General features: G+C 37.6%; 3 protein-coding genes across 3 annotated transcripts in view; 1 reads left to right on the top strand and 2 right to left on the bottom strand.

Annotated features, from left to right (window-relative positions):
• LOC134821056 (uncharacterized) overlaps positions 1 to 24,632 on the bottom strand; it is a 97,784-nt gene that overhangs the window by 45,709 nt on the left and 27,443 nt on the right. The gene's annotated exons all lie outside the window — the stretch shown is intronic.
• LOC134820968 (transmembrane protein 65-like) lies at positions 15,590 to 23,166 on the bottom strand. The gene is made up of 6 exons (XM_063831635.1): positions 23,104 to 23,166; positions 22,745 to 22,933; positions 22,488 to 22,576; positions 22,257 to 22,325; positions 16,487 to 16,571; positions 15,590 to 16,351 (listed from the first exon to the last, which is right to left on the bottom strand). The coding sequence occupies exons 1-6, from the start codon at positions 23,160 to 23,162 to the stop codon at positions 16,222 to 16,224; spliced, it is 621 nt and encodes a 206-aa protein (XP_063687705.1). The 5' UTR covers positions 23,163 to 23,166; the 3' UTR covers positions 15,590 to 16,221.
• LOC134820967 (retinoblastoma-like protein 1) lies at positions 18,680 to 22,028 on the top strand. The gene is made up of 5 exons (XM_063831634.1): positions 18,680 to 19,363; positions 19,533 to 19,826; positions 19,949 to 20,434; positions 20,574 to 20,974; positions 21,121 to 22,028. Exons 1-5 carry the CDS (start codon positions 18,681 to 18,683, stop codon positions 21,909 to 21,911), a joined length of 2,655 nt encoding a protein of 884 aa, XP_063687704.1. The 5' UTR covers position 18,680; the 3' UTR covers positions 21,912 to 22,028.

The following is a 24,632-nucleotide window of genomic DNA, read 5'->3' as shown; positions in this document are numbered from 1 at the left end:
ACTCAGTGACATCAATATTATGGATACCACTTATAACAGATGGCACCAACAATATCACTTATAGTACAATATCACTTATAGTACAGTTACACAAAGATAGGAAGTTCTCTTTCGAGGCCCTCAAATAACAACTCCAACATTCAAACCGGAGATACAGACATTGCTAAAGCGGCCACAAAGAATTCAGGTATAAATATATTATCTGACGCTAGAAATGTCCCTCTCAGCTGCAACGTTACCAGACGTAAAACTATCAGAAACTCGGCCGTTGCAAAGAATTCCTACGCCCTGGATTTTTCAAATACTTTACAAATTCCCAGCCTCGAGGCTGGCCAATGCTCGAAACGACATGACATGCTATTTCAAATTTTGATTTTAAGGTAAATGCTTAACATAGGTGGCCGAAATCACGACCAAAATATTATCAACAATAATTATGCAATTATCGGACTATTTTTTGATGCTGGAGAGCCAAGCCAAGGTCCGTTATGACATAGATGATATGTTGTGTTTCGTGAGCTAGGATTTGACGAGATGGTGAAGCCTCGCCGAGCTGTAAAGATGTGAGCCACGTTACTTACTAGGTCCGTCTCAAACTCAGAATGTTGCAAATCACGCGCGGGGCATGTTAGATCCTACTAGTACGAGGTATTTGTTAAACTTTTGTTAAACTATTCACCATTTATTAAACACACAAAAACCAGGGAAAACTCATTAAAATATGGGGCCTAAGTGTAAGACCATCATTGAATTCAATATTGTGTTTGCACAATATTAGACGGCCAACTGAATACGGCGGCAGCGGTGTGAAATTAGATTTTTAATATTTTCATAACTTTGTAACGCTAGATTCTTGCATTATTGGATCATATTTATGAAGTTAAACAGCTTAGTGCTATATGTTCCAGACCTATGTGATGATATACAGTCCTAATACAGTGACAAAATTATTTTTGAAGTCGTTTTAAAAGAATGCAATGTCTATTAAGTGTGAACAGCAAACAATCAGCAAAACTATGCAGTAGCACCTATGTAAGACTAAACTATTTTTGTCGACGATAGTTTTGAATTCGGAATTCTTAAAGGTCAAGAATTTAAATTACTAGCATGAGCAACGTGCATAGCTTTCAATTTATTCAAATGAGTTAAGACGATCAAATCTTTGATCATTGATGAATATCAAGCAATGGTTTAAATCATACTCGTTGACGTGCCAAACAAAATCTTCAAATTTCTGTCAAAAATGTACACGTCAGTAGCATCTGCGAACAGAAATAGAGTCATTATATAAAAGCAGGCTATACTGAACACCGCAAAAATAATGAGTCCATTATAATATTGACATCATAAAAGTAATTCGATGAAATGTACATTTTTCTTTAAACGTGCACACGCTAATTCAACTATTATCAACTAAACATGATCGAAACTATTTTTTAAGTGACTCAGATGCTCTATAATGAACCTACTCAAATACAAAACAAGCTCAAGTACAATTTTATAATCTACCAACATTTCCAAACCTTCTTTAACTTAACTTAACTAACGAACTGTTCTTCACACATATTTAATTTACTTTGTTAATATTCTATGTGTTCAGTGTTAATACGAGGCCTTTGGGTTTGTAAACGGGGGAAATCTGGGGCGGGTAGAATCTGAGCAAGCTTAACGTTCAACGGCATTGTCTACATTGAATACATTAACTACATTGACTACATTGACTACATTTACTACACTGACTACACTGACTAATGAATATATAGGACGGTAGCTTGCCAATAATCAGTTATAATCACATACGACACTTATCTGTAGTTTTTCAGTAATAACATAAGACACATAAGCTGAGCTCGGAGAACGACCCGTCAATTTTAAAACCCGGCTATATATCTGTCGACAGATCTGGACCCTCCGTCTCTATAATTAGATACCAGATACGGGTTTGGTTATAAGGTACACGGTACACCTAGATCACTAGATCAGCTACAAGGCTACAGACGAATTGGAATTTACAATACTTTAAGAGGGTTTAGATAATGCAATGTAAGGGTGCATCCACCACGGTGTCGAATGAACTAAAAGCTGAAGCTTTTAAACTTTCAGAGGTGCTAAAATTATGATAATTCTTCAATCTATAAATTTATTGGATTAATTTTATTCAAGTAAAATATTTACATTAAATTTGCATTAAAATGGTGTGCACAATCGATAAATTGAAAATATCACAAATATTCGTCTACTAGTACTATTTCAAAACTTCTCGATGCTTTACAAAACTGAAGAGAGATAAAGTCACTAATAACATTATAGAATTAAAGCGAAAGCGGGTTTATTTTCACTAAACACTATTTATTACTAAATAGCTCGAACAACTCCTTTGTAATATATTGATACTTGCAAACACACAAAAGCCGAAAGGATATTTAATGCATATGCAACTAGATAGCCTGCTAGTGCTTAATATGACAGACGAAGTTCAAACTGGGCCCTGCCCCATCTTAATTCCTCGGTAATTACTTGCCGTAATAATGGTATTAAGGCGGGACTCTGCACTGAGGATATGCAATCTAATTTTAAACAATATTTAAAAATAATCTCTCCTTCTACAGTGATGAGCTTTATGAACAATTGGAGTAACTAGTAAGATATATCCTTAGCTTCGTCTTAGTTCACATAAAGGAAATTAAGAGCACGGTTATCACGGTAATTCTGGTCCCAACTCTTTTAATTCATTGTAGACAAAAGCTGCAAGTAGTTAAAGTTATAAGCAGCACGTGGGCTTCATAATGCGACGGAAAATTTAACAGTGAACTAGTTCTGGCTACAAGCCAATAAACTCCAGAAATAAAACTCAATGAGCTGTATTGTATACAGCGAAGGTCGAACGATAGCTCTAAGTTGTAGATGTACATTGTGACGAAATACGAATGTCAGGCCGCAGGCGCTTTGTTTAAAAACGAAACTGGTGTGTGAATGGGAACAATAGAGCAGTAAATGTTAACTTAACGGAGAATATAATTATAAACACTGATACAATCAGTGATACTGATAGGATAATGGATGAATTAAAATAACAGTCATCAAAATACACATTATAATTAATCTGCTATCACCGTTGAAAGCACACAAGATCATACAAACGCACACGTACACAATTTTGGCAAGCAATAGCGGGATACCCGATACATATCAGGACTATTTCGGCTACATTTATCTGAAACTGGCATTCCAGATATGATAATTATATGATAGAGGTAATTGATCGCTACTGACAATACTGACTACTCTGTAATGAGTTTATGAACATGAAAATCGATCAACTCTCAATAAGATGCCTGAATGAGCACTGAGCGCTGAGCGGAGGAGCTTATAGTTATCGTACACTAATACTGATTGAATTTCAAACGGGCTTGTTTTTTAATTTTATCATACTCTACATCAATAGTATTAGTAGAATTATTTGCGAAAGCCTCTAAAATTAAAAGCCTGTGAAAATAAAAGCTTATAATGAGGAATTGATATCCAATCATATTAATCGAATGAAAATTAAGAAGGTATGCGATATTCGGTATTCCGTTAAAGAAAAATATACAACGAGTTTAGTTTCATGTACATGGTGGATGATTTGACAAGGACTTCTAACATATTTAACTTTTAAGATAAAATTGGATTAGATTACTCGCTATAATGAGTTAACGGGTGATACTCGTAAAATATCTGTTCCATATATTGGACCGTCGACGAGTCCAACTCGGCGCGCGTCCTGGTAGGTTGTAAACCTACAATATAATGAGCAATATATTGTTAGCATCGGAAAATATTTCTTTGTGTTTGAAGTCTAACATTCCATTCCTCTATCCTCGACCTCAAATTTTCCACAAAAGGCAAAAGCTTGCACTTTTATCGGGAATAACATTTTAAATACATTTAGGTGTGACCAATAGTAATACCATAACAGCCACCATTGAGGCTCAATACTTACCAGGACGAAGATAAGACTAAAGAATCTAGGTAATAAATAACAAGAACTCTAAAATTATGAAGATACAAGACGAAAGCATAATGATTAAATTAAAATTAAGCCAGGTGCAAGAATCCTCACGTCACGATATTATTTTGTCCCACATTAGTGACCGTACCCACACATACCTACTAAAAGCTCTAGCAAATACCAAGAAACAGCAAAGACTCTACGAAACGAAATTTACATTCCGAGTCGAACAGATGAGGTTTATTGGCGAGGGATAAGAAGTCCCCCTCTTAAGAGTTCTGGTAAACATATCAGCGTATTGTACAACATCTCAGCAATTACAAAGGGCCCCGCAGACCCCGCTATGTTAACGTTACGCAACTCAGTTACAAGATATGAGGTACAAAACGTCAAATTTAGAAACAAGAAGAAGCCTCGATAGTGGTCCTGTACAACTGCCCACCTTAACTGATTATCAGTGAGGAGACAGTGAAATAACTTTGGAGCCGCGCAGCTTCCTAACAAAGTGGATTAAACTTTAAAGTGAGATCTCACATCTCACGAGATGAGTAAATCAGTCTAAAAACTTCAGAGCTCACTTGAGCATTGAAATAAAGATCGTATAATAATTATTTCGCTTTTTTGCAAATAATTCCGCTTAGTAAACAATACACCAACAACATCATGGTATCAGAAAAGGGATTGTCATCGGACTTATCTAGAGTCACGGAGTGAAACAGTGTGGTGTACAGGGCACCAATAACTTGTCATCACTCATTAATGGTACCTAGCTTTCCACTCCTCCTCACTGTAGAGAGCATATCTCTTATAGCCTCGGATATGTGCTGTTCTGGAATCATGACAGTTGGAGACTGTAGAGGCCCAAAATAACCCCATATTAGGAATAGGAAAACGTGTAGTCTGCCGTGATGATGCGGATCAGTTTTAATTTATAACCCTGCAGAGAACTTGTACAAGTTGTCAGGTTGTCATACTGTCGAGATGGTACTTTGGTAGATTACAATAACCTCGCGTCATCATGATCTAATGTTCATCTCTCAAAATTAAAAGAAATGTGAGGTATTTGTGGGTGAAATTAGCCAACATGAACATGCAACATCCTTATCGACCGCAAGCTTTGCATTCTTTAGTAGTACTTCCAGCCTTCTTTTCCCAGTCCTAACTGTTCCTTGTTTTAACCGCAAGGAAATTGGAAAATAATTTGGATGTTGCCGTTATTGGACACTGCACATGAAATTACTTGTACAGCCTTTTTCACGTACAGTTTTATTCATGACAACCAAAATATTTACAGTAACCGGACCCGAATTTGTGAAATTCTACCTTCAAGATCAAAAGTTTTAACGAAATCTCGGCGAAAAAGCAAGTAAAAACGTTCCTGTATAAAATTTGACTGATATAGTTAGAATTATACTGGGAATTCAAAATGGCATTTAAGGTTCACGGATATGATCTAACCATCGAGGTTGACGGTCCTATTCACGCTAACAACATTTGCCTGGCAATACGTGAACATGAAGATTTGTCTTTCGTGTTTAACTTTATATAAGCCGTAACAGCAATTACCACTAATAATCGTTAATAATATTTTGTTGGCCGGCCTTGTGAAATGTGAATATGCCAAAGAATTAAAGAAATTGAAGCAATTTAGATATTACCATGTCAAAGAGATGGCGATCAGTTTATAGTTGTAAAAGAAATAACTTGATTTTACAAGTTAGCTCCCGACGGTTAACAATTGTTAATGACACCTCCTGGTCACCTAACGTCTATTTCTGCTTGACTGCTTCCCATACCTATAATATAAGAAAGAAGCCATTGAAGAGTCGATATCTAGTTATTCAGAAGAGATAAACCTAAACGGTTAGCTATAACAGTATAACATGGCAAGAATTAATAAAGAATCTGGACGAATAACACGATAGCGATAATTGTAATTCATAGAAAAGGTAGGGTAAAAGTGAATTCCTTACAGTTATTTAACTAATGGCTAAGGTGAACTATTACCTACAATTCTGTAGCAGCAAGGTTGTTAAACTTATAAGGTTCGTGGATGAATGTTTTAGTTTCGCATAATATCATTAACATCAAAGACAATAAGACAATAGCAAGCACCGAAAGCTCTATATCACAAATATCACCATACTACAAACACAATGAATACCTACCTTAATTCCCAAAAATTTGGGCGACAAAAAATTTGAGCGGGCCTCTCGCCCAAATTTTTTGCAGACCAAATTAATTGCATAAATCTTTTCCGTCTGCTAAATTTTTTGCTAACCAAACTTTTGGCATTTGGCCTGTGGCCCTGAAATCTATAGAAAGATGGCTTTTTCTTCATATCCAAGTGAAATAATATTTGAAATTTTAGTTTTCTAATCTGTCATTCATGGCTTGACCAAGTAAAAAGGCTTATATTTTAAATGAATGTCTGGTTAATTAAAATTAGACTTGACCTTTGGTCCGGGTTTACAGTAGTTCGCTACACACAATTATGTACACCTTTGTTTTCCCCAAAGCTAAGCGTATGTGTCGCTTAGTTTGATAGATCATGATGTAAACCTTTTAATTTTCTTCCCAACCTTTCGACCATCTGGTGAGGCGTCATAATGATAATTGTATGTGAAAGGGGTATGATAAGATATGCTGAGTGTAAGTAGACTAAACTATCTGATTGAGAGACTAAATATCACTATTGTATATAATCTATCATTTTGTACTGTGCCATCATCACTGTATTTTTTAGTAGTTACTGGGCAGATCGTAAATTTCATAATGTGAAACAACTCAGACTACCACCTACATGCTTAAAATTTAAAGCAAAATGACTGGAATAGTAAGGAATAATAATGAACTAAGGCAAATATCTAACTGAAATTTTAGTGGAAAATCGTTCATTTTTCGAAGAATTTGTGCCCAAATTTTCGGTCGCCCAAATGAGTTCAAATTTTCTGCCCAAATTTTTCGGGCTCAAATAAATTGTGCTCAATATAATGGCACACAAATTTTTGGGAACTAAGGTAACTCACAATCACAACCCCGTCAAGCACTACAAACATTCCCCAACAAACATATAGCATGCAACTAAACATCGCAAAAACATTTGAAGTATCAAACGATATTGGGCTGGCCGTGCCATGCTCCTGCAAATCAAGCGTTATTATCCCAGAAATCGGAAACAGTCGAGCTGCAACCCTGTACTACAATGGCTTAACTGTAACAGGTCCCCAGGCTCAGCAGTGAGCAGCTTAAATATACATAACATATTATGGATATGATGAGATAAGTGTTAAACATGACGTTGAGTAGATGACAGTAGGTGGATGGTGATACCCTTGATCTCCAACCTCTGATAGGAGTGTGATCGTGTCATCTCCAGACGTCAGATGGTTTTTCTGTGATCTCATCTTCCGTGTTTAGTGATGCGTGATAATTCTCACGGGTTGTTGATCATGATGTGATAAATGTGACTTTTGGTATAACTCAAGTTGTTTTTGCGATGACGGTAAGTAGTGTCTGTGATAAGTTGGTGTCAACTGTTCTAAATAGAGACAAGACTAGCTCGTAAGCTCGCGGAATGTTTGAGCTTAACCACTACAGTCACAGAGTGTCATGAATCACAGCCTTACTCTAATTAAGTGTGACAATAATGACACTCAGTGTGACAATGATATCACAAAGTGTGACAGTGACATTTAACAAGCATAAGTGTGACCAAGGTGGAGTTATAAATCACCCAACACTAAAAACTGCAATGCCAACAGATACAAAACTACAACCACAACTAACACTACAACCACAACTAACACTACAACGACCACTAACACCCAGTACAGCACACTAAACTTTACTAAGATCAGCTGGGAAAGCCTCTCAAACTCCATTCTAGTTCAGCCACACCCTTTACAAGACTCACTGCAGTATCCGACGTATCCGGCCTCTCTTTTTAAAGTGCTGGGTGTTGAGAGTCTTGACATATAACCTCTGTAGGTAGTGGCAGAAGTGGCTAAAGTAGGGTTTTTAAGGGTCTCGGCGGTGTGGTGAGACACTTCGTGTTTGTCTCCTCATTTTACAAAATCAGTCGGCTGGTTTGATTTTAGAGTTTCCCGAGCAGGCTGCAGCCGGTAGGTGGTTAGGCAGGATAGAGTTGATGAAATGTTTCGCTTATTTTGTAGGGTTTCTCATTAACTAATTAGAATGTTACCAGGGCTTTTCATGGGTATTAGCTCTAGAAATGCTGCAATTTGAGAAATCTACAGACCTCTCTAACTGTGATACTGTGATAGTATGAAGGCTAATGAAGGCTAATTCTAACACTAACAACTTGGACGGAAGATCTAGCCACTGGATTCAGCATTATAATTCGTGTTACGAGAAGTGGAGCATGGGAAAATCCTTAAATAATATGAGAGTGCAACTATGGACAGTTTTACACATGTCATATAATACAGATGTGCCGACAAGTTGATTAAAAGGTAATCTTTTTCATTCAGAATAGCAAAATTACTGTGAGAAAAATAAGCTGAAGCAGAAAATAAAGTTGTCTCCTGTACCATGTTGTCCCAGTGGAAGGATGCGTCTATGATTTACTTGACAAAGGTATTAAAATATTGCTAGACGCTTTGTAACGCGATGCACTGTACTGGCCACTGGGCCGCGCCGAGCTGTGAGGGATTGACATCGTCAATAAAATAAACGCTCTGCTATGTGGGCATGTGAATATTATTTGAAACAAAGTAATTCAGACAGTCTGGAAATCTTGCCAAGAAATAATTTTGTCAACATTGATCCATTGTGATCAGATTTAAATACGATTAATCGATATAAATATATTTATGTTAAAACAAAACCAATTGTTAAATTGTTAGTAACACTATTCAATCGGATCAACAAAGAGCTATTGTCAGATCACGTGATCATCTTGGACGGCTCCTTGATTAATGATATGAACAATATTGAACTATTGATGCTATTTTAAACGATTTAAAAATACGACTGCATCCCAATACTATAAACTTATTTTTGAATAAAATAGCATATTTTACAGCCTCTAACCAAACACTTTGCAACGAAATCCAAAATCCCATAAACTCAAAACAAACAGCATGCATATTAAAATGCTCTGATATCTGATATCAATATCACACGGGTTGCTCTCCATGACCATCAGCCAACAGGAATTGTTTTATATTATTGGTTAATAACGGCTGCAATTTCCGTGATCAGTGATGAAGTAATTACCATCCCGTCGTCACACGTGGTTACAGATCAAAATGTAGAATATGTGATTGTAGCGCAGACAACCACTGAATGAACCAGTGATAACATCAGATATCTATTAATAGATCTATTAATAGTAACATGGTACAAACTGAGAGACAATATTTAGATGCAGTGAAACTATCGGACTGGGATGAATGGGGACTTACCACCCCATGACAACATTAAAATATATCGGCTCTGTTACATTGCTTCCTGTTAATATGAAACCCGTAACAAATTGAACTGGGATGTTGAGAAATGAGAAATGATTTGATCCAAAGTGTCAAAAATAACATTTATCAGAATCGATATTCAACAGTAAATTGGGGGCGTTTCTTTTTCATTCTTTGGTAAGATTACGGCTCATCAAAGAACAAATAGGCTACAAAACGTTTGCTGCTTTACTTTTAGTCAAAACTCACTTTCTTCGTACTCGTAGCCTCGCTGTCTCGGTATAATGTTTTTTCTCCATCAAATGTTTTTTCTCCATCAAATGCAATCAAGCGATACAATTACAATTGTTATTTGCTTAAGTCGGTCACACTTTACATGGTGCTCGAGTAAAGTAGGAAGTTTCATTAAATGTAGTACGCAACATTGCCAACAATGAACATGACAAAAATGTAGGAAATGAAGCAGCTGAGTGCCAAGCAATTACGGAATTACGCTGTAACACTGAATGTGGCACACGCAACTAGCACGTACACTTCCAGTTCCATGTGCCTCACGTAGCGCTGTAATATCAGTGTGCTTAGTGCTTTTAACACTGAACTTGAAGCTATAAGTATAATATCAGTGTGCTTAGTGCTTTTAACATTGAACTTGAAGCGACTCAGTCCAAAAGCTGGATGCAAATATTAGTCGTCTGGGAGTGGAATGACAGTTCGTTTCACCACCTTTTCTTACTCACTGATATACCATGATAAATTACTCAGTGCGATAAACCTAACTTTTAAAACTTCATTCGTTAACTTTGCCGAACTGGGAGGAAGCCTGTTGTCATCAAAAAAGTGTTAAAATATATTTGAAAAATGACGGTCATTATGACCATTGACCTTTATTTATATTACTAAAAACGACTGTTTTGAAACTGCGATAAAAATTTACTTCTTTTTGGAGACGTGTGAAAAAACAATCGTTATTTGTTTAGACCGCGATCATGAAACATTTCCCTACAGTAACTATAACACACACAATTTACTGTAGGGAAACTATGTACTGTGATTTACAGAAGCATGTGTGAATCTAATTATAATTCCGATACGACTGGAAATTTAAAATCACAACTAATAGTAATACCGGAATATAATATGGAAATAACAAAATTGGATTTTACACCTTCTGAGAGGAATTAAATCCGGGAAAATATTGGCAGGCAGTCACATTTAGCCCTATCCAAGACGGGAAACACAATGAAGATGTTTCAAAATATTTATTGTTTTAACTATAAAGAACATGACGCGATTGGAAGGTATTGTCACTGGTCCGGCTGTAATACAAGGTGTGTGTGGTGAATTGAACTAGCCGGAGATCTTTAATAATTGGTAAAACTATGTCGAGCATGTTGGTATTGTTGTTCTAATTCCTAACGGCTCACTATTATATTGAGGTACAATACACAAATACTTGATCATTGTTGGCTACGCAAATGCCATGGTCCAAAAACAAAGAACTTACGTAGTTTGTGAAGTTTTGCAAATTGGATTTTGATTGGTGACGTGTAAAAATAAGGTGGAATTTCGCCAAACTGTTTGTTCGTTCCTTTCAAATATTAATAAAACCTTAATGTGTACGTATAATGTTACACGGTACACCTCATAGACGCTTTTTTGGTGCAATCAATCCATAAATACCGTACATAAAAAAGATCGAGCGACGTCAGTGTAGCAGCTTCAAACCGTCACACCGAAATTCGAGAAATAATAGAAAACGACTTTAAAATAGATTTTAGACATCGTTTTTGAGCAGTAAAATCGTAGCTACAAAAAGTGGGCTAAATGATGTAATTACATAATTGCGTAATTGAGGTGTAAACTGCAGTACACATTTGTTGCTTTCCTGCAGTTATAATTGGCTTTTTATTAGTAAATTTACCATATAAACCAGTCATCTAATCAGCACCAGAACAGTTTATGGTGTACTTAAGAATGACTTAAGTACAAATTTAAGTACAACCCTTCTTTTGTCGTCCACGAACTGAGTCTTAAGTACAAATTTTTACTTAAGTCGCATGATTTAAGTTCCTACTTAAATATTTAAGTACGACTTTGGGAGTTAAACTTAGCGTGCACTTAAAGTTGCGTTAGCCTCCATATATGGTGCGTGTTGGAAGCGTAATTGTAATCGATACTTACTTAAGCCCCAAATTTACTTAAGAGTGGACTTAAATCAGGGAGATTTAAGTAAAAAGTTAAGACCAGTCCAAACCGCACTTAAGCTGTACTTAAGTCGAACTTAACGTAAAATCGGATTTTGTGATCACTAAAAATAGAGATTGAGGAACAGTACACATTTTCGAGGGTTTAAAAAAATTATAATATATCAATATTTACATGAACGAATTAATTACACATGTTCTAGCTTCCTGTCCCAATTTCAGGGCTTCTTTTTCACTGATGGCCTCGCGATGTCGACGAGACAAGGCCATCTCACTCTCTTTCCTCATCATATCAGCGATATCTGTATCTATAGGGTAGTCCATATTCCTAGATCTGCAGTAATTATGCAGGACCATACAACTAACTATGATATTACATGCGGTGTCTTCCTGATACATTATTGCACCACCTGTCTTCTTGCAGAGACACCTAAACCTCGATTTCAGGACACCAATGGCCCTTTCTACAGTACATCTGCACTTTTTGTGTGCAACGTTGTACTGTTTCTCTTTCGGTGTGAGATTTTCTTCAAGCAGTGGAACCATCATGATTTCTCGCTGGCCGTACCCCGAATCACCAAGAAGCCAACCCTTATAGTTTGGCCCTTGGGTCTTGACAAAATCTTCGATCAAGGTCTTAACTCCACTTAATTTCCAAATGGTTGAATCATGGACACTACCGGGCCAACGCACAACAGCGTCCAGAAATCGCTCATTGATGTCACATATAACCTGACAGTTAATAGCATGTCCCTCTTTTCTCCCCACATAAGCTTCTTCGCTCGTACTCGGAGGCTTTACTCGAATTACTGTTCCATCAATGGCACCAATCACTGCGGGAAAGCCTCCGCATACATAAAATCCTCGTTTTACCTCAGTGATCTCTCTACTGCTGGTCGGGAACTTGATGAATTCGTTACCCAATGCAGCTAATGCAGATGACACATTGACAATGCATTTGTGCACTGCACCACGTGACAGGTTAAGCGATGCCGTGTTTTGCAAAGATTTTAACGAATTGCCTGTCGCATAGTATCGAAGAGCAACCAAAAGTTGACACTCAATTGATAATCCAGCATTTGTTGACCTCACCAAGTCACTGTTTGATTTAAGTTTTTCAGCAAAGTAATAAAGTCCATGCTTATCTAGCCGATAATCGTCGATAAAATCCTCTTCAGTGCAGCTGTTTAGATAGTCTGTCACCATATCATGTCGATTGATCCTCGTAGCAGAGAGGGGGCGAGGGCGAGGTACATAATCCCGCCACCACAAGTATGTTGACATTGTTTATAAATAGGTAAATCTAGGGTGATTGGATGAGAGTTTATAATGAACACCATATATTATATTATGGAGCCTATGAATCTATCGTGATCTATCAAAAGTTCACAAACGTAGCTGTTAAACAAATATTACAAAATTTCCCAGTTAATTTGCAAGTAGAACTTATGTGAAGAGTGGTAGAACAAGATGGGAAGAGGGGTAGAACGGATGGGAATAGGGGTGCAATAAAATTTAGAGCAAAGATATTTAAACCGGGGACTGTATTTTAATTTGTAGTTCTAGTCCTTCGATCATCATTTCAGTCGCATTGTATTTTTATATTTGAACATGGCTACATCTGGAAAACAACCATCAGGAAAACAACCTCAACGAAAACGTTCCAGAAATTACACAACGACTGAAACTGAACTTCTCCTAGAACTAGCTGGGAAGAAGAAGAAAATTATCGATGGTAGGTTCAGCATGACAGTATCTGCAGAAAGAAAGAAGAAACTGTGGACTGACATAGCAAGAGAAGTGAACGGGGTAAATGGTCAAAATGACAGGACACCAAAACATCTCAAAAAGAAGTATCACAATTTGCTGAACACTGCTAAGACAAAGGAAAGACAGAACAAAGTGACAAGACGGAAAACAGGTGGCGGACCATCCGAAGAACAGCCTTTATCAATAGTCGAGCAGATGGCCCTGGAGAATGTCTCAGATGTACATGTTGAAGGGATTGACGGAGGATTCGATGCCAATAGAAGCATTGGGTCCGAAATTGGGTCCACGTTGAGCTCCATCTCAACTATTATTGCTCTTTCTCCCGATCGAGAAAGAGTTTCACAACTGAACAGGGACAAAAGGATTTCGCGGCGATTTTGGCCAAAAATCGCGATACCGCGAATTAAATTTCGCGGTATATTAAACTATACATAAAATTTGTCGCAAATAATGGGAAAAATCGCGATTCCGTACATGCCGCGATTTCCTTTTGTCCCTGCAACTGAATGGCCCAGATTTAGTTGGTACGATAGGAGAGGGACTACGTGCCGTTTATGGCTCTGTTCAGGTCGGTGTTAATGATGCATATATATTCGATGGAGACTTCTCCTCGGATGATGACCAGAGCACACTGCCTCCTGATTCACCATCAGATTTGTTTGACCCGTCTACTCCTAGGACACCAGCTGTAGTGCCCATCCCCACCCAGGCTACAGGGTCTGCAGCTTCAGTGACTCAAGCTGTAGAGCCCACCCCCATTCAGGCTGCTGAGCCTGGTCCGTCAACACAGGCCGCACAGCCTGCTCAACCGGTCACACCTGGACCAATAAGAAGTAACAGAACGGTAACCCGGGATTTGAGGAGGACGGAGTTTAAAGAAATCCTTCAACGAAAGGACAAGTTGAATGATCTCCTTTCGAACACGAACAGTATTTTGTTACAGATATTGAACGAGCTCAAGAAGAGCTAGAGGGCTTAACTTGTATTGTTTTATATTGCCTATAATTTATTGTACAATTTACTATTTCTAGATATAATTAATTGTCATGACTTGCTATTTTATGACTGCTATTTTATTCGACTACCTTACAATTATATGGGAGAAAACATCGGTAAACAACACGTAGCAAATAACTGGAAATGACATATTCTGTAATACTAATAGAATCTGCTTGGGTGTGCTCAATTTGGTTCCTACTTGCTATCACACCATTGGTTAGTGTGACCTGCGTTACCTCAGTCACGTGACAGTTAAGTACTCTGCATGATACCCGTTCGTGGACGACAGGTTTGTCCTAAATTTGTGTTTGCTTAAGTGTCTCTAGTTTCGTGGACAGCAGAAATTGTCGTACTTAAGCTAAGTGCGAACTTAGCTTAAGTTCAAAAGAGTTAAGTACAAGTTTCGTGGAGGAGGCCCTAATTCCTAACGGCTCACTATTATATTGAGGTACAATACACAAATACTTGATCATTGTTGGCTACGCAAATGCCATGGTCCAAAAACAAAGAACTTACGTAGTTTGTGAAGTTTTGCAAATTGGATTTTGATTGGTGACGTGTAAAAATAAGGTGGAATTTTGCCAAACTGTTTGTTCGTTCCTTTCAAATAAAACCTTGATGTGTACGTATAATGTTACACCTCATTGACCCTTTTTGGTGCAATCAACCCATAAATACCGTACATAAAAAAGATCGAGCGACGTCAGTGTAGCAGCTTCAAACCGTCACACCGAAATTCGAGAAATAATAGAAAACGACTTTAAAATAGATTTTAGACATCGTTTTTGAGCAGTAAAATCGTAGCTACAAAAAGTGGGCTAAATGATGTAATTACATAATTGCGTAATTGAGGTGTAAACTGCAGTACACATTTGTTGCTTTCCTGCAGTTATAATTGGCTTTTTATTAGTAAATTTACCATATAAACCAGTCATCTAATCAGCAAACTGATATCCCAGAATATTAAGCAGGTCCAATGTAAGATAGATAATTATGACGAAGTAGGTAGAGAGACCGCAGAGGATTCTCTCTCATTTTCAAACACTTATTCGACTGCGTTCACTAATAAGATCGAAACCTCTTCTGTTAACTACTTGTAAACTACCACGATATTACCTTTCCAAATAAAGAGTGGCGTCAATTTGTAACTTTGAATTATTTAATAATGAACTAATTAAAACGAATTTATAATAAGTTATATTGGTAAGACATAATCCTTAATCAATCATACAATGATATCATAGTATACAATTTGAATAACGAACATAAATTATAGCACAATTTAACCAAAAGCGTTGTAAATATTGTAAAAGTGAATAGAAAAACGGCGTAGGTGAAATTGAAAGCACCCTTAGAGTGGTGTCTAAGGTTCAATTCAATCTAAGACCAATTGAAAATGTCATGTAAGCGTAAAATTAACGGAAGAATAAAGTCATCTTAAACTAAATCATACATAATCGGCTTTCGATTAATAAATCGACCATATAAACCAGTCATCTAATGAGTAGGTAAACACTGTAGGTGGACCGATATCCCAGAATATTAAATATGTTCAATATAAGATAGAACTAAATACATCTTAAACTAAATCATGATTAAATCATACTTTCAACTCTAAAGTACTACGGATATTATATCATTTTTCACATGTCAAGCCCAATTTCAAACCCAACAACTTCAACATAAGTCTAGTACGGGTAGTATTGACAGGACACTGAATATAATATAATCCTGAGTCACACAGTTTTACGAGATCGTTCTGGAAAAAAAATGAACATGATAACCGATGATCATGATGATCATCAGCTGTGATAACTGATCATCAGCTATGATCATCTATAATCGGAGGGTTCTTACTTTCCTCTGACTCCGAGTTAGACAGTAAGAGTAAGGGCCACATTCCAAGAATACAGCCGAGACAGATACTGAAACACCGACCAAAAAACACCCACCTGGAAGATAAGGATTACTTTAAATATAACGGTTTCGGTTACACTTTCATTTTGGAAAGTTCAAAATAGGATTGAATCGAACTTTAATAAAGCATGATTGTATTAAAATATAGAAAGTGAACTTTTATGTTCAACCTGTGGGCTCGAGAAGTATCCCTCTGCTTTGGTGTCAGTACTGTGGATCTTCCTAATATCCGCTTCACATTTTGTTCCACAGTCCCTGTGTGGATTATCATTAACTTTAAGTGTTAATCGATCGTGTTTGAAATTTTTAGGAGGGGTATAGTAGCATTTAGCTGATTGGGGGTGGGAAGGGGGCAGAGGGTAGGCGGAATAGAGAACTAGAAGGTTCTGTTCAGCCAAATTAAGTTAAAGCTAAATAGTATTAGTCCGTGATTTGGACTTTCTAGCTAACAGACTACATAGCTAAACCCATTTTCTGCCAGGATGAATTTAGCTACAATCTCCACGTGTTGCGTTTGGAGATTCAGAACCCTCACCCATCCTCATCTTTCAGAGACTGGGGTTAGACATCTCTGCATCCCAATTTATATCTGAAAGCCATTAAGCCAACATAAACTGAGGTTATATTATTTGTCTCAAACTACAGCTTCATCATAAATTTGGGTAAAGCATGTTATGTGGTAGCCAGGCTGTTGGCCACACGCCAACACATCCCGGCCACACTGGACTTAAACCCAATGCAGCAGGTGGATGAGAAGTACAAGTTCCGAAGCGAGGCGGCCGGCGTGCCTACACCCCTAGTAACATAATATTGTCATTACTCAGTCATATTTCATAGTCATTCAATTCATCGATCCCTTTCTAAAAATAGGATCATCTTTTCATCGCGTTCTTTACTCTGTGCCTAAGTGCTAAGTATGATATTTCTTGTTTTTTGATCAAATTTATATATTATACTGTCGGCTATGCGGGATATGTCGGGTTGAGGAAACTTCACATATTGCATGATATTGTTGCCCTCTTAAGCTGCAGATGGGAAATCTTATCGACAAAGTCAAAGATTCTCCAGTGACACCAAAACATCTCAAGGCTGAAAAATGTCCGCATCTGAAAAACACATTTTTTGTGGATTCAAAATTTATAGAGTACATGGAAACACTCAACGATAACTTGTACCAGTTTGATCGCAAAGCAGTTTGGGCTAGACTATTAGCGATTCCGTTAGTGCGCCAGCTACAAGAAAATGTTAATAATGTGAATGAAATTCAGTCTGACGACGAATCTAAAATCCCAAAACTGGAACACTGGGCTTTTATCGCTCGTGCGAGTGGAACAGTAAACAGAAAGGAAAAAGAGGCCTACATCATAGCTCATTTAAATCCAGGTGACACTATCCCCACAGATGATGCCAATCCTAACTCCACATATCGAGAAAATAATTTCTCTATGTTCGCTGCACGAAAACGCGAACCAATGAAATTACTTTTTACCACGGATAAAAAAGCTGCAGCATTGTGTATTCAGTCTTCGAGAGCTCCCAAAGATGTTTGGGTTAACAAACCGCCGCATGGCAAAGAAAAGTACATACTTCAAGATGGTGAGCTGGTGAACCGCACTCTTATTGACGAGGAGTGGCAACAAATGGGAACAGCTACACCACTGAGGGAGCTAAATGAAAAAGTATACAAGATCAGCTACTTTGGTAAAACCTACGATGCTCTTAACAACAACTGCCAAAATTTTGCAGATCAACTTTTCACCCTGTCAGATCAAGAAGATATTGTTGGACCTTCTAACTTAGTAATCCGGAGATCATGGAGAAGAATGTTTCAAACTCTCATCGATTATCATGGAAAAACAATTAAGCGGATATTTCGTTTAACGGTTATGTTGGTAATAATGATACTGTCACTTGAGAACGGGTTATTCGATGTTGAATTTTGAAATTAAATTCATTGTGAATAATTTAACGCCAGTTCAGTGGGGGGGGGGGGGGGGTCGTCCTGAAAAACAGGACTCGTCGGCGGGGAGACGTGAAAAAACAGGACTAGAGTCTCATGACTCGTATGTTAATCTATTGAATATTGCCCATTTATCTTATTGATTCGAGTTTATCTTTGATTGAAGTTTTGGCGTTTCACTGCTTACAATATCAGGAAAATAACAGTAAACGTTAACAACTTTTAAAGATTTAATTATGTCTGAGCTTAATTCAATGCAGTTCGTTCCAATTCCATCTGGAATCGTTCTTTAAGACATTAACAACGTGAATTAAAATTGAGATATATATATATTCAATTTGTTTAATGAAATTTAGATTTTACAAATTTGTAAATTTAATTGTTTTGATCATTACTCTTTTAGAATGGAATGGATAACCAATATTTTCAAAGACGAGAGAAGCAGTCTTTATTATGTCGATTCGGAGTTCATGGATTTTATGGAAAAAATGGGAGACTGTTATGAATTTACTGGAATTGCTATATGGGCAAGAAAGAAGTTCATCTCGCCGAAAAAACCAGTCACACTATTTAATAAAATCTACGATTTAATATATTCTGATAAATGCCGGACTAAGGACCATTGGGCTTTCGTCGCACGTGGAACTGCAATCATTAATAGTCTGGAAAAGCATGCTTTTTTCATATCTCAATTTAATGATGAAGACTTCATCTCAAACGATGACACACCTATTCATGTAGAAGGACTAAAAGGTGCCAAACCTTTCCTAGCTCTGTTCACTGATGATAAGAAAACTGCAGCATTGAGTATTGTGCCTTCCTCTAACACAGACGTTTGGGTCAGAGAGAAAAACAATGTAGAAGATTACCAATCAGAAGGAAATACATTTGTTTACAAAGATGGGAAGTTGATCAGTTCGAACTTCATAAAAAATGAGTGGACTTTGTTGGACACACCTATGAAGTTAAGAGAGTTGAATGACTGCATTTATAAAACCCCATGTTCGGGCAAAAAATACGATGTAATCGAGAATAACAGCCAGCACTTTGTAGAAAAATTGTGGCTCATTTCCGTCGAATATAACAGGTATATATGACGCATTTAAATAAACATGTACAAAAATTGCCGGATATTCCCAATTTTGGACATTTTTGACTGACATTTTTGATATATTTTATTATGACGCTTTTTAAAATACATGAAACATTCATATGGTTGTTTTTTGAAAAACCTGACAAAAGGTTGTTTCCATCAGGTGTAAATACAAATTACATCAAATCTACAAGGAATACAAACAGATATTTCAAGTTGTTGTGCTATCACATCTAGACTGCAGCTTTCGTAAAAAACGCCAAGCCCCCCGAAAAGTGACCAGCACAGAACTATATAAGTTTATCTGGACGTTTTATTGCTACGTGAAGGCGACTTCCTCGACAGACGAGGCGGTATCTCCAATCTTGCTGATGTGTGCTGTTACTGATTACTGTTTTCAAGAAATCTTCTTGTCTGAGCCTCAACTCTTCACAGAAGAATTCAGGAACATTCTCAGGTATGTCCTTATGTCAATGTTTTTGTTTCCCGTCCAATTTGTATCGCTGATTCTGTTTTAGCCTAGGTTGAAAGCCAATAATCTTGAAACCTGGTTAGAGTTTAACGATCTACTTTTCTCAGGCGGTCTGAGAAAAACTGCATCATTGATCGTATATGCCGTGAAATTAAGATAATGGAATCTACCGAAGCTAAAAGAATTAGAGACCATGTCTTGAAGCCGCTGCTGGAGCACAACTTTAGTACAAGAGTACTAAACGCAGGCCTGGAAAACGACAAAGGAATATTTGAGCCCTCTGTCTTCAGCTTAAACCACGAATCAATCAACGAGAAATATGACAAGTACCTGCAGAGGCTAAGAGAACATGACAGCAGATTTTTCCTTGAAGACTACCATGTCCCTCCAACTCGTTCTATCGGAGACGCAACTTCTTCTAAACATTCAGAACTGTTACCGACGATTCCCAAAAACAGCGGGCTGCTGACGCAATTGGAGGCAAAAGAGGGCTTGAAATCCCTGGCTTCCAGTTCAACAGAGGATAGTCTAATAACTCTTAGAGCGAAAAAAGAAAGAGCCGACACCCTTGAAATGCTTACTTACAACTACAGGTTTCCTAGCGTTTTTGATAATGGTTACTGCTCTGACTAGCTTATAGGCAACGTAAACCCTGCTTTTATTGGTCGTTTATTTAATACAGAAAGATCTCATCTTAAATGAGTTTCTTTGACTTTTAAAAAAACTTTTCAGGACCAAGCCCAGTCAAGACCTACAAATGATCCTGACGAAAGTCATGTATAGAAATAAAGAAGACATCTTGAAGGTCATCTTGAACAAAGTATCAGATAAGTTTATAAAAGCGTACAGTGGACAAAATGCGGAGGAGAAACTGGATCAAGGATTAAAATTATTTCATAGGATCTTTGGACTGATGGTAATAAGTTTAGCCGATAAACGGGCTTCTGAAACTGCCATTAGGAACCTTGCTTTTAATGTTGGCTTCATATCTGCTACTTTTGCTATTTCGCTCGAGATTGTCCTAGATTCGCACGGAATTAGCGAATGGGCATTTCCCTGGATACTGGATGCCCTTGGTCTGCATTCATTCGTGGTGTGGAAAGTGATAGAGTCAATCATCATTCATGACAGAGGTTTGTTTCATATCATTTATTGTGTGAACTATAAATTGGGGGAGGGGGATGGATACAGGTTTAATGTTTATACATGTATAAACTCTTTGGATACGGATTTCTCCGGTTCCTAAATGGTATTTAAATAATAAACTTGGTATTTTCAGGTTTATCTCAAACTATCGTACACCACTTGAAAACAATTGAGGAGACCATGCTAGAAACCATGGTGTGGGCTAGAGATTCTCCACTCTACAACCAGTTAGCAGAATGTGAAACACCTCGACCCCCGAAATATGAAGAAATGCTGAGATCTGACCTCCGCCAGTCTCTGCAAGTGTTTTTCAGAAGGATCTATTATTTGGCCTCATTTAGGATCAGGAGATTGGCCGAAATATTAGATGTCTCTCCAGTTGAAATCTGGACCGTATTCGAGCACGCGATGACTGATCATTTGCACCTCTTTCAAGATCGACATATTGATCAAATCATGCTATCTTCTACTTATCTGATATTAAAAGCGAAGAATCTGAAGATAACCTTTCGCCATATAATCGAATGCTACCGACAGCAGCCCCACGTCCAGAACAAACAATACGTGTACAGAAACGTGTCCCTACGGACCAGTCCACTACCCCAAATATTGATGTGTTCCTGCAAAAGCAGTGAAGTAGCATCAGATCATAGTGATATAATTGAGTTTTACAACAATGTATTCATCAGACACATGTCTACAATTATCAAAGAAAATGAAGCCAATTGTGAAACTTATGACTTTATTAGGTCACCTATACCTCCCGCATACCTCTCATCTCCTGGAAACATTTATCAGAGTGAAGTTTTGCTCAGTAAAAAATCTTTCATTGATCCTTATTTTTTTGGGGAGATTCCTTCCAGTTTTCCTTCAGCTTTCCTAACTCCTTGTAACTATGAGCAGGAAACCTGGCGGCAGAGTTAAGAGAAAAGGTGTTGTGATGGATAGACACTTAAAGTTTGGTTCCCCAGCAACACAATTTTCTAGATTACATGACCGATAAGAAGTTTGTTAAGTCCATCTTTGTAACGGTTTTAATATTACTACATGGCACATTTTAGGATTGAATTAATATTCTTTGCTCATTGTAGCCATATATTTTAGATTTTCATCATCATCATGACATAAAATCCCTGAACAAATAATCAGTTCTGAGTACACTCATCACTATTAAATTCTGCTGATTGTGATTGTGTTTTAGCACTCTATTATTATTTTAAATGGTTTTATCTGTATTCTTACTGTTATAAATCTAAAGATGAGACATACCTGCGGTAGCAATGCCAGCTACATCTGATACCAGATTACCCATAGCAGCAGCAGCTAACGTGGAGAATCCTGATAAAAGTTGAGTCAGTTAAACGAGCAAAGAGGGTCGTCATGGTAACATAATTCTGATCCGAAAACCTGGTACTCAAATGTGGAGATAAAGACAAAAAGAATAAATTTGAGCCCATTTCGCTTGTTTGATCGACCTTCAACCACTGCACTTTTACTTACCTAAAGCTGAACCTAGAGTCATGTCGATATATTCACCAGCACACAGCATAATAGTGTTGTCCAGAAATCCAAACCCAAGAAACGGAATCCTGAAATGTGCAACAGTTTACGGGGAGGTTTGATTATTGATCGGGACATGCGTTACCTAAAAGAAACCACTTTACCATTAAATTTCAAATTTTACAATTGTACATTGTGCCGGTTGAAATTGTTATGTCGGGAAAACAAGGACGCAATATAAAATCTAGACGACTTACCCGGCATAAGCTGCCTCCTGAGCTAAAAGTTTTCTTGTCATCTCAGAGTTGCCATTCTTTTGATCGGTCACGTGAGATAACGCCTCAGCTAAGTGCTGCTGCTCGCTTATACTCAACCCACTTACAAAACTTATAGCTGAAGTTTCGTCGCAGATAGTCGGTCGAAGGACTGATATTGAGCGATATTGCCTGTTTGGTTAGGAAATAGATGTGATAAGTTGATGTATTCTACTAGTTATATTCAACTGCGGGCTTAACAACAGCAACAATGCTCGAGGTTAACTTAAGTCTAAAATAGACGTTAATGATCGTTGAAATGTTCAATAATTAACCTCAGAGATGTAAAATTATTCGCTTACCAAGAATTTCGTATAAGTCTTGCGTTGAAGCAGCGCCTTACTGCATGGTAACTATTCATATACACTGCTGAGTGAGACAGAGAAGTTAGCAACAGTCGGAATGCAGTATGAGCATGCAACACGGCAATGGGACGTGTTCATATCGTGAGGTTGTTAGACAAATTGTTTGCATAATTTCCACATTCCATTCTCCAAAAAAACACTAAATAAGGCCCCGGCCACATTGACTGTCCATAAAGCAAGAATTCGTTAAAAGACGAAATCGTGAAATCTATAATAGAGCGTCTTATACGCGCGTGCTGCGCCATCATATCAACTATTTGACCTCAAAAACTAGTAATAAATCCTAAAAAATTAAGTAAAACGTCACGAAGTCTGTACGTGACTTGAAGTACGTGACTTGAAGGTACTAAAACTGTAAACAAATGTAATATTAAACTCAACTAACCCAACCTGAGTTCAAATTGATGCTTAAATGATCTTGCCTGTATAACATTTGTAATAAATGCAATAGGGGATTTTTCGGCCGCACCCTTGACCCTTAATTGCTATGGTTTTGCGGTACTTGGAATTTTTGTATTCCGTCGAACAGTGGCGTAACGTTGCCTGTTGGCGCCCCCTCCCCTTTTGGTGCCCCTCCCTAAAATTGAACAAATTAGGTGATTTTAGAGGATACGCCGGTAAAATCTCTAAAAAAGTGTGTATCTAGAGCAAAACGTACTTTAGTTAAGTTTTCGAAATTGTCCCACATTCAAACGACGATTTGGTGCCCCCCTAACAGCAGGGCCCTTCGTTACGCCACTGCCAAGGAAGGTCGTAGAGACTTTTCCTATACACCCAAATGTGCCTGATAGCCATATTTATTACAACCTATGAAGCAACATATACCTTAAAATGCTTATTTACGGAATAATGGCCGAAAATGCTTTTGGCTTGACGAGGGAATGACACGCATTATCATACGATGAGAAAATCTGATATGTGACTGCATGAAAAAGAATATGGGGTCATTCTGAATAGGGAACCATCAACCAACCACTGCGGTATTGAGCTAAATTAAACTGTGGCCAACAGATCCAGGGATTACAGACCAATATCCAGTGAAATCAATTATTATAATAATCTGTTTTCGCTCTTTTGAGTGGGTCGATCATATAATTGATGTTTTGGGACACAGTGAGACTCTCACTGTGTCCCAAGAAAGCATTTATAATTATAAAGTGGGGTACTGGTCGGTTGTCGGTCGACAATCTGGTCCGGACCCAGTACGGAATTATTTTAGGTCCGGTATTCCTGGTATCGTGGTTTCATGGTATGAATGAATTAAAAGTTTTAAGTTGAATTTTGGTGATCACATTTTGGCGAAATTGGTGCCAAGGAAAACTTTGATTTGAAAACAACAATTTGGTTCGGTTCAGAGGCACCATTTAAAGATTTAAGAAGATTTTGCGAAAAGTGAGATTCCGCACTTGCCTGAAAATACTTAACGTGCGGCAGGAGTGCAGCAAATTTGGCGAATGGTACAGCGA

The sequence above is a fragment of the Bolinopsis microptera genome, chromosome 9, assembly GCF_026151205.1.
Source record: "Bolinopsis microptera isolate Bmic1 chromosome 9, MBARI_Bmic_1.0, whole genome shotgun sequence".
In the NCBI taxonomy this organism is placed as follows: domain Eukaryota; kingdom Metazoa; phylum Ctenophora; class Tentaculata; order Lobata; family Bolinopsidae; genus Bolinopsis; species Bolinopsis microptera.
The sequence above is the reverse complement of the archived record's forward strand: the minus strand, read 5'-3'. Positions and strand labels throughout refer to the sequence as shown.

Coding starts and splice junctions, on each gene's coding strand:
- LOC134820968 (XM_063831635.1), bottom strand. CDS start 23,162: ATGAATAGTTACCATGCAGTAAGGCGCTGCTTCAACGCAAGACTTATA. Junction 22,934..23,103: donor AGACTTATACGAAATTCTTG/GTAAGCGAATAA, acceptor CTAACCAAACAG/GCAATATCGCTCAATATCAG. Junction 22,326..22,487: donor GACTCTAGGTTCAGCTTTAG/GTAAGTAAAAGT, acceptor AACTTTTATCAG/GATTCTCCACGTTAGCTGCT.
- LOC134820967 (XM_063831634.1), top strand. CDS start 18,681: ATGGAATGGATAACCAATATTTTCAAAGACGAGAGAAGCAGTCTTTAT. Junction 19,827..19,948: donor GAATTCAGGAACATTCTCAG/GTATGTCCTTAT, acceptor TACTTTTCTCAG/GCGGTCTGAGAAAAACTGCA. Junction 20,975..21,120: donor AATCATCATTCATGACAGAG/GTTTGTTTCATA, acceptor TGGTATTTTCAG/GTTTATCTCAAACTATCGTA.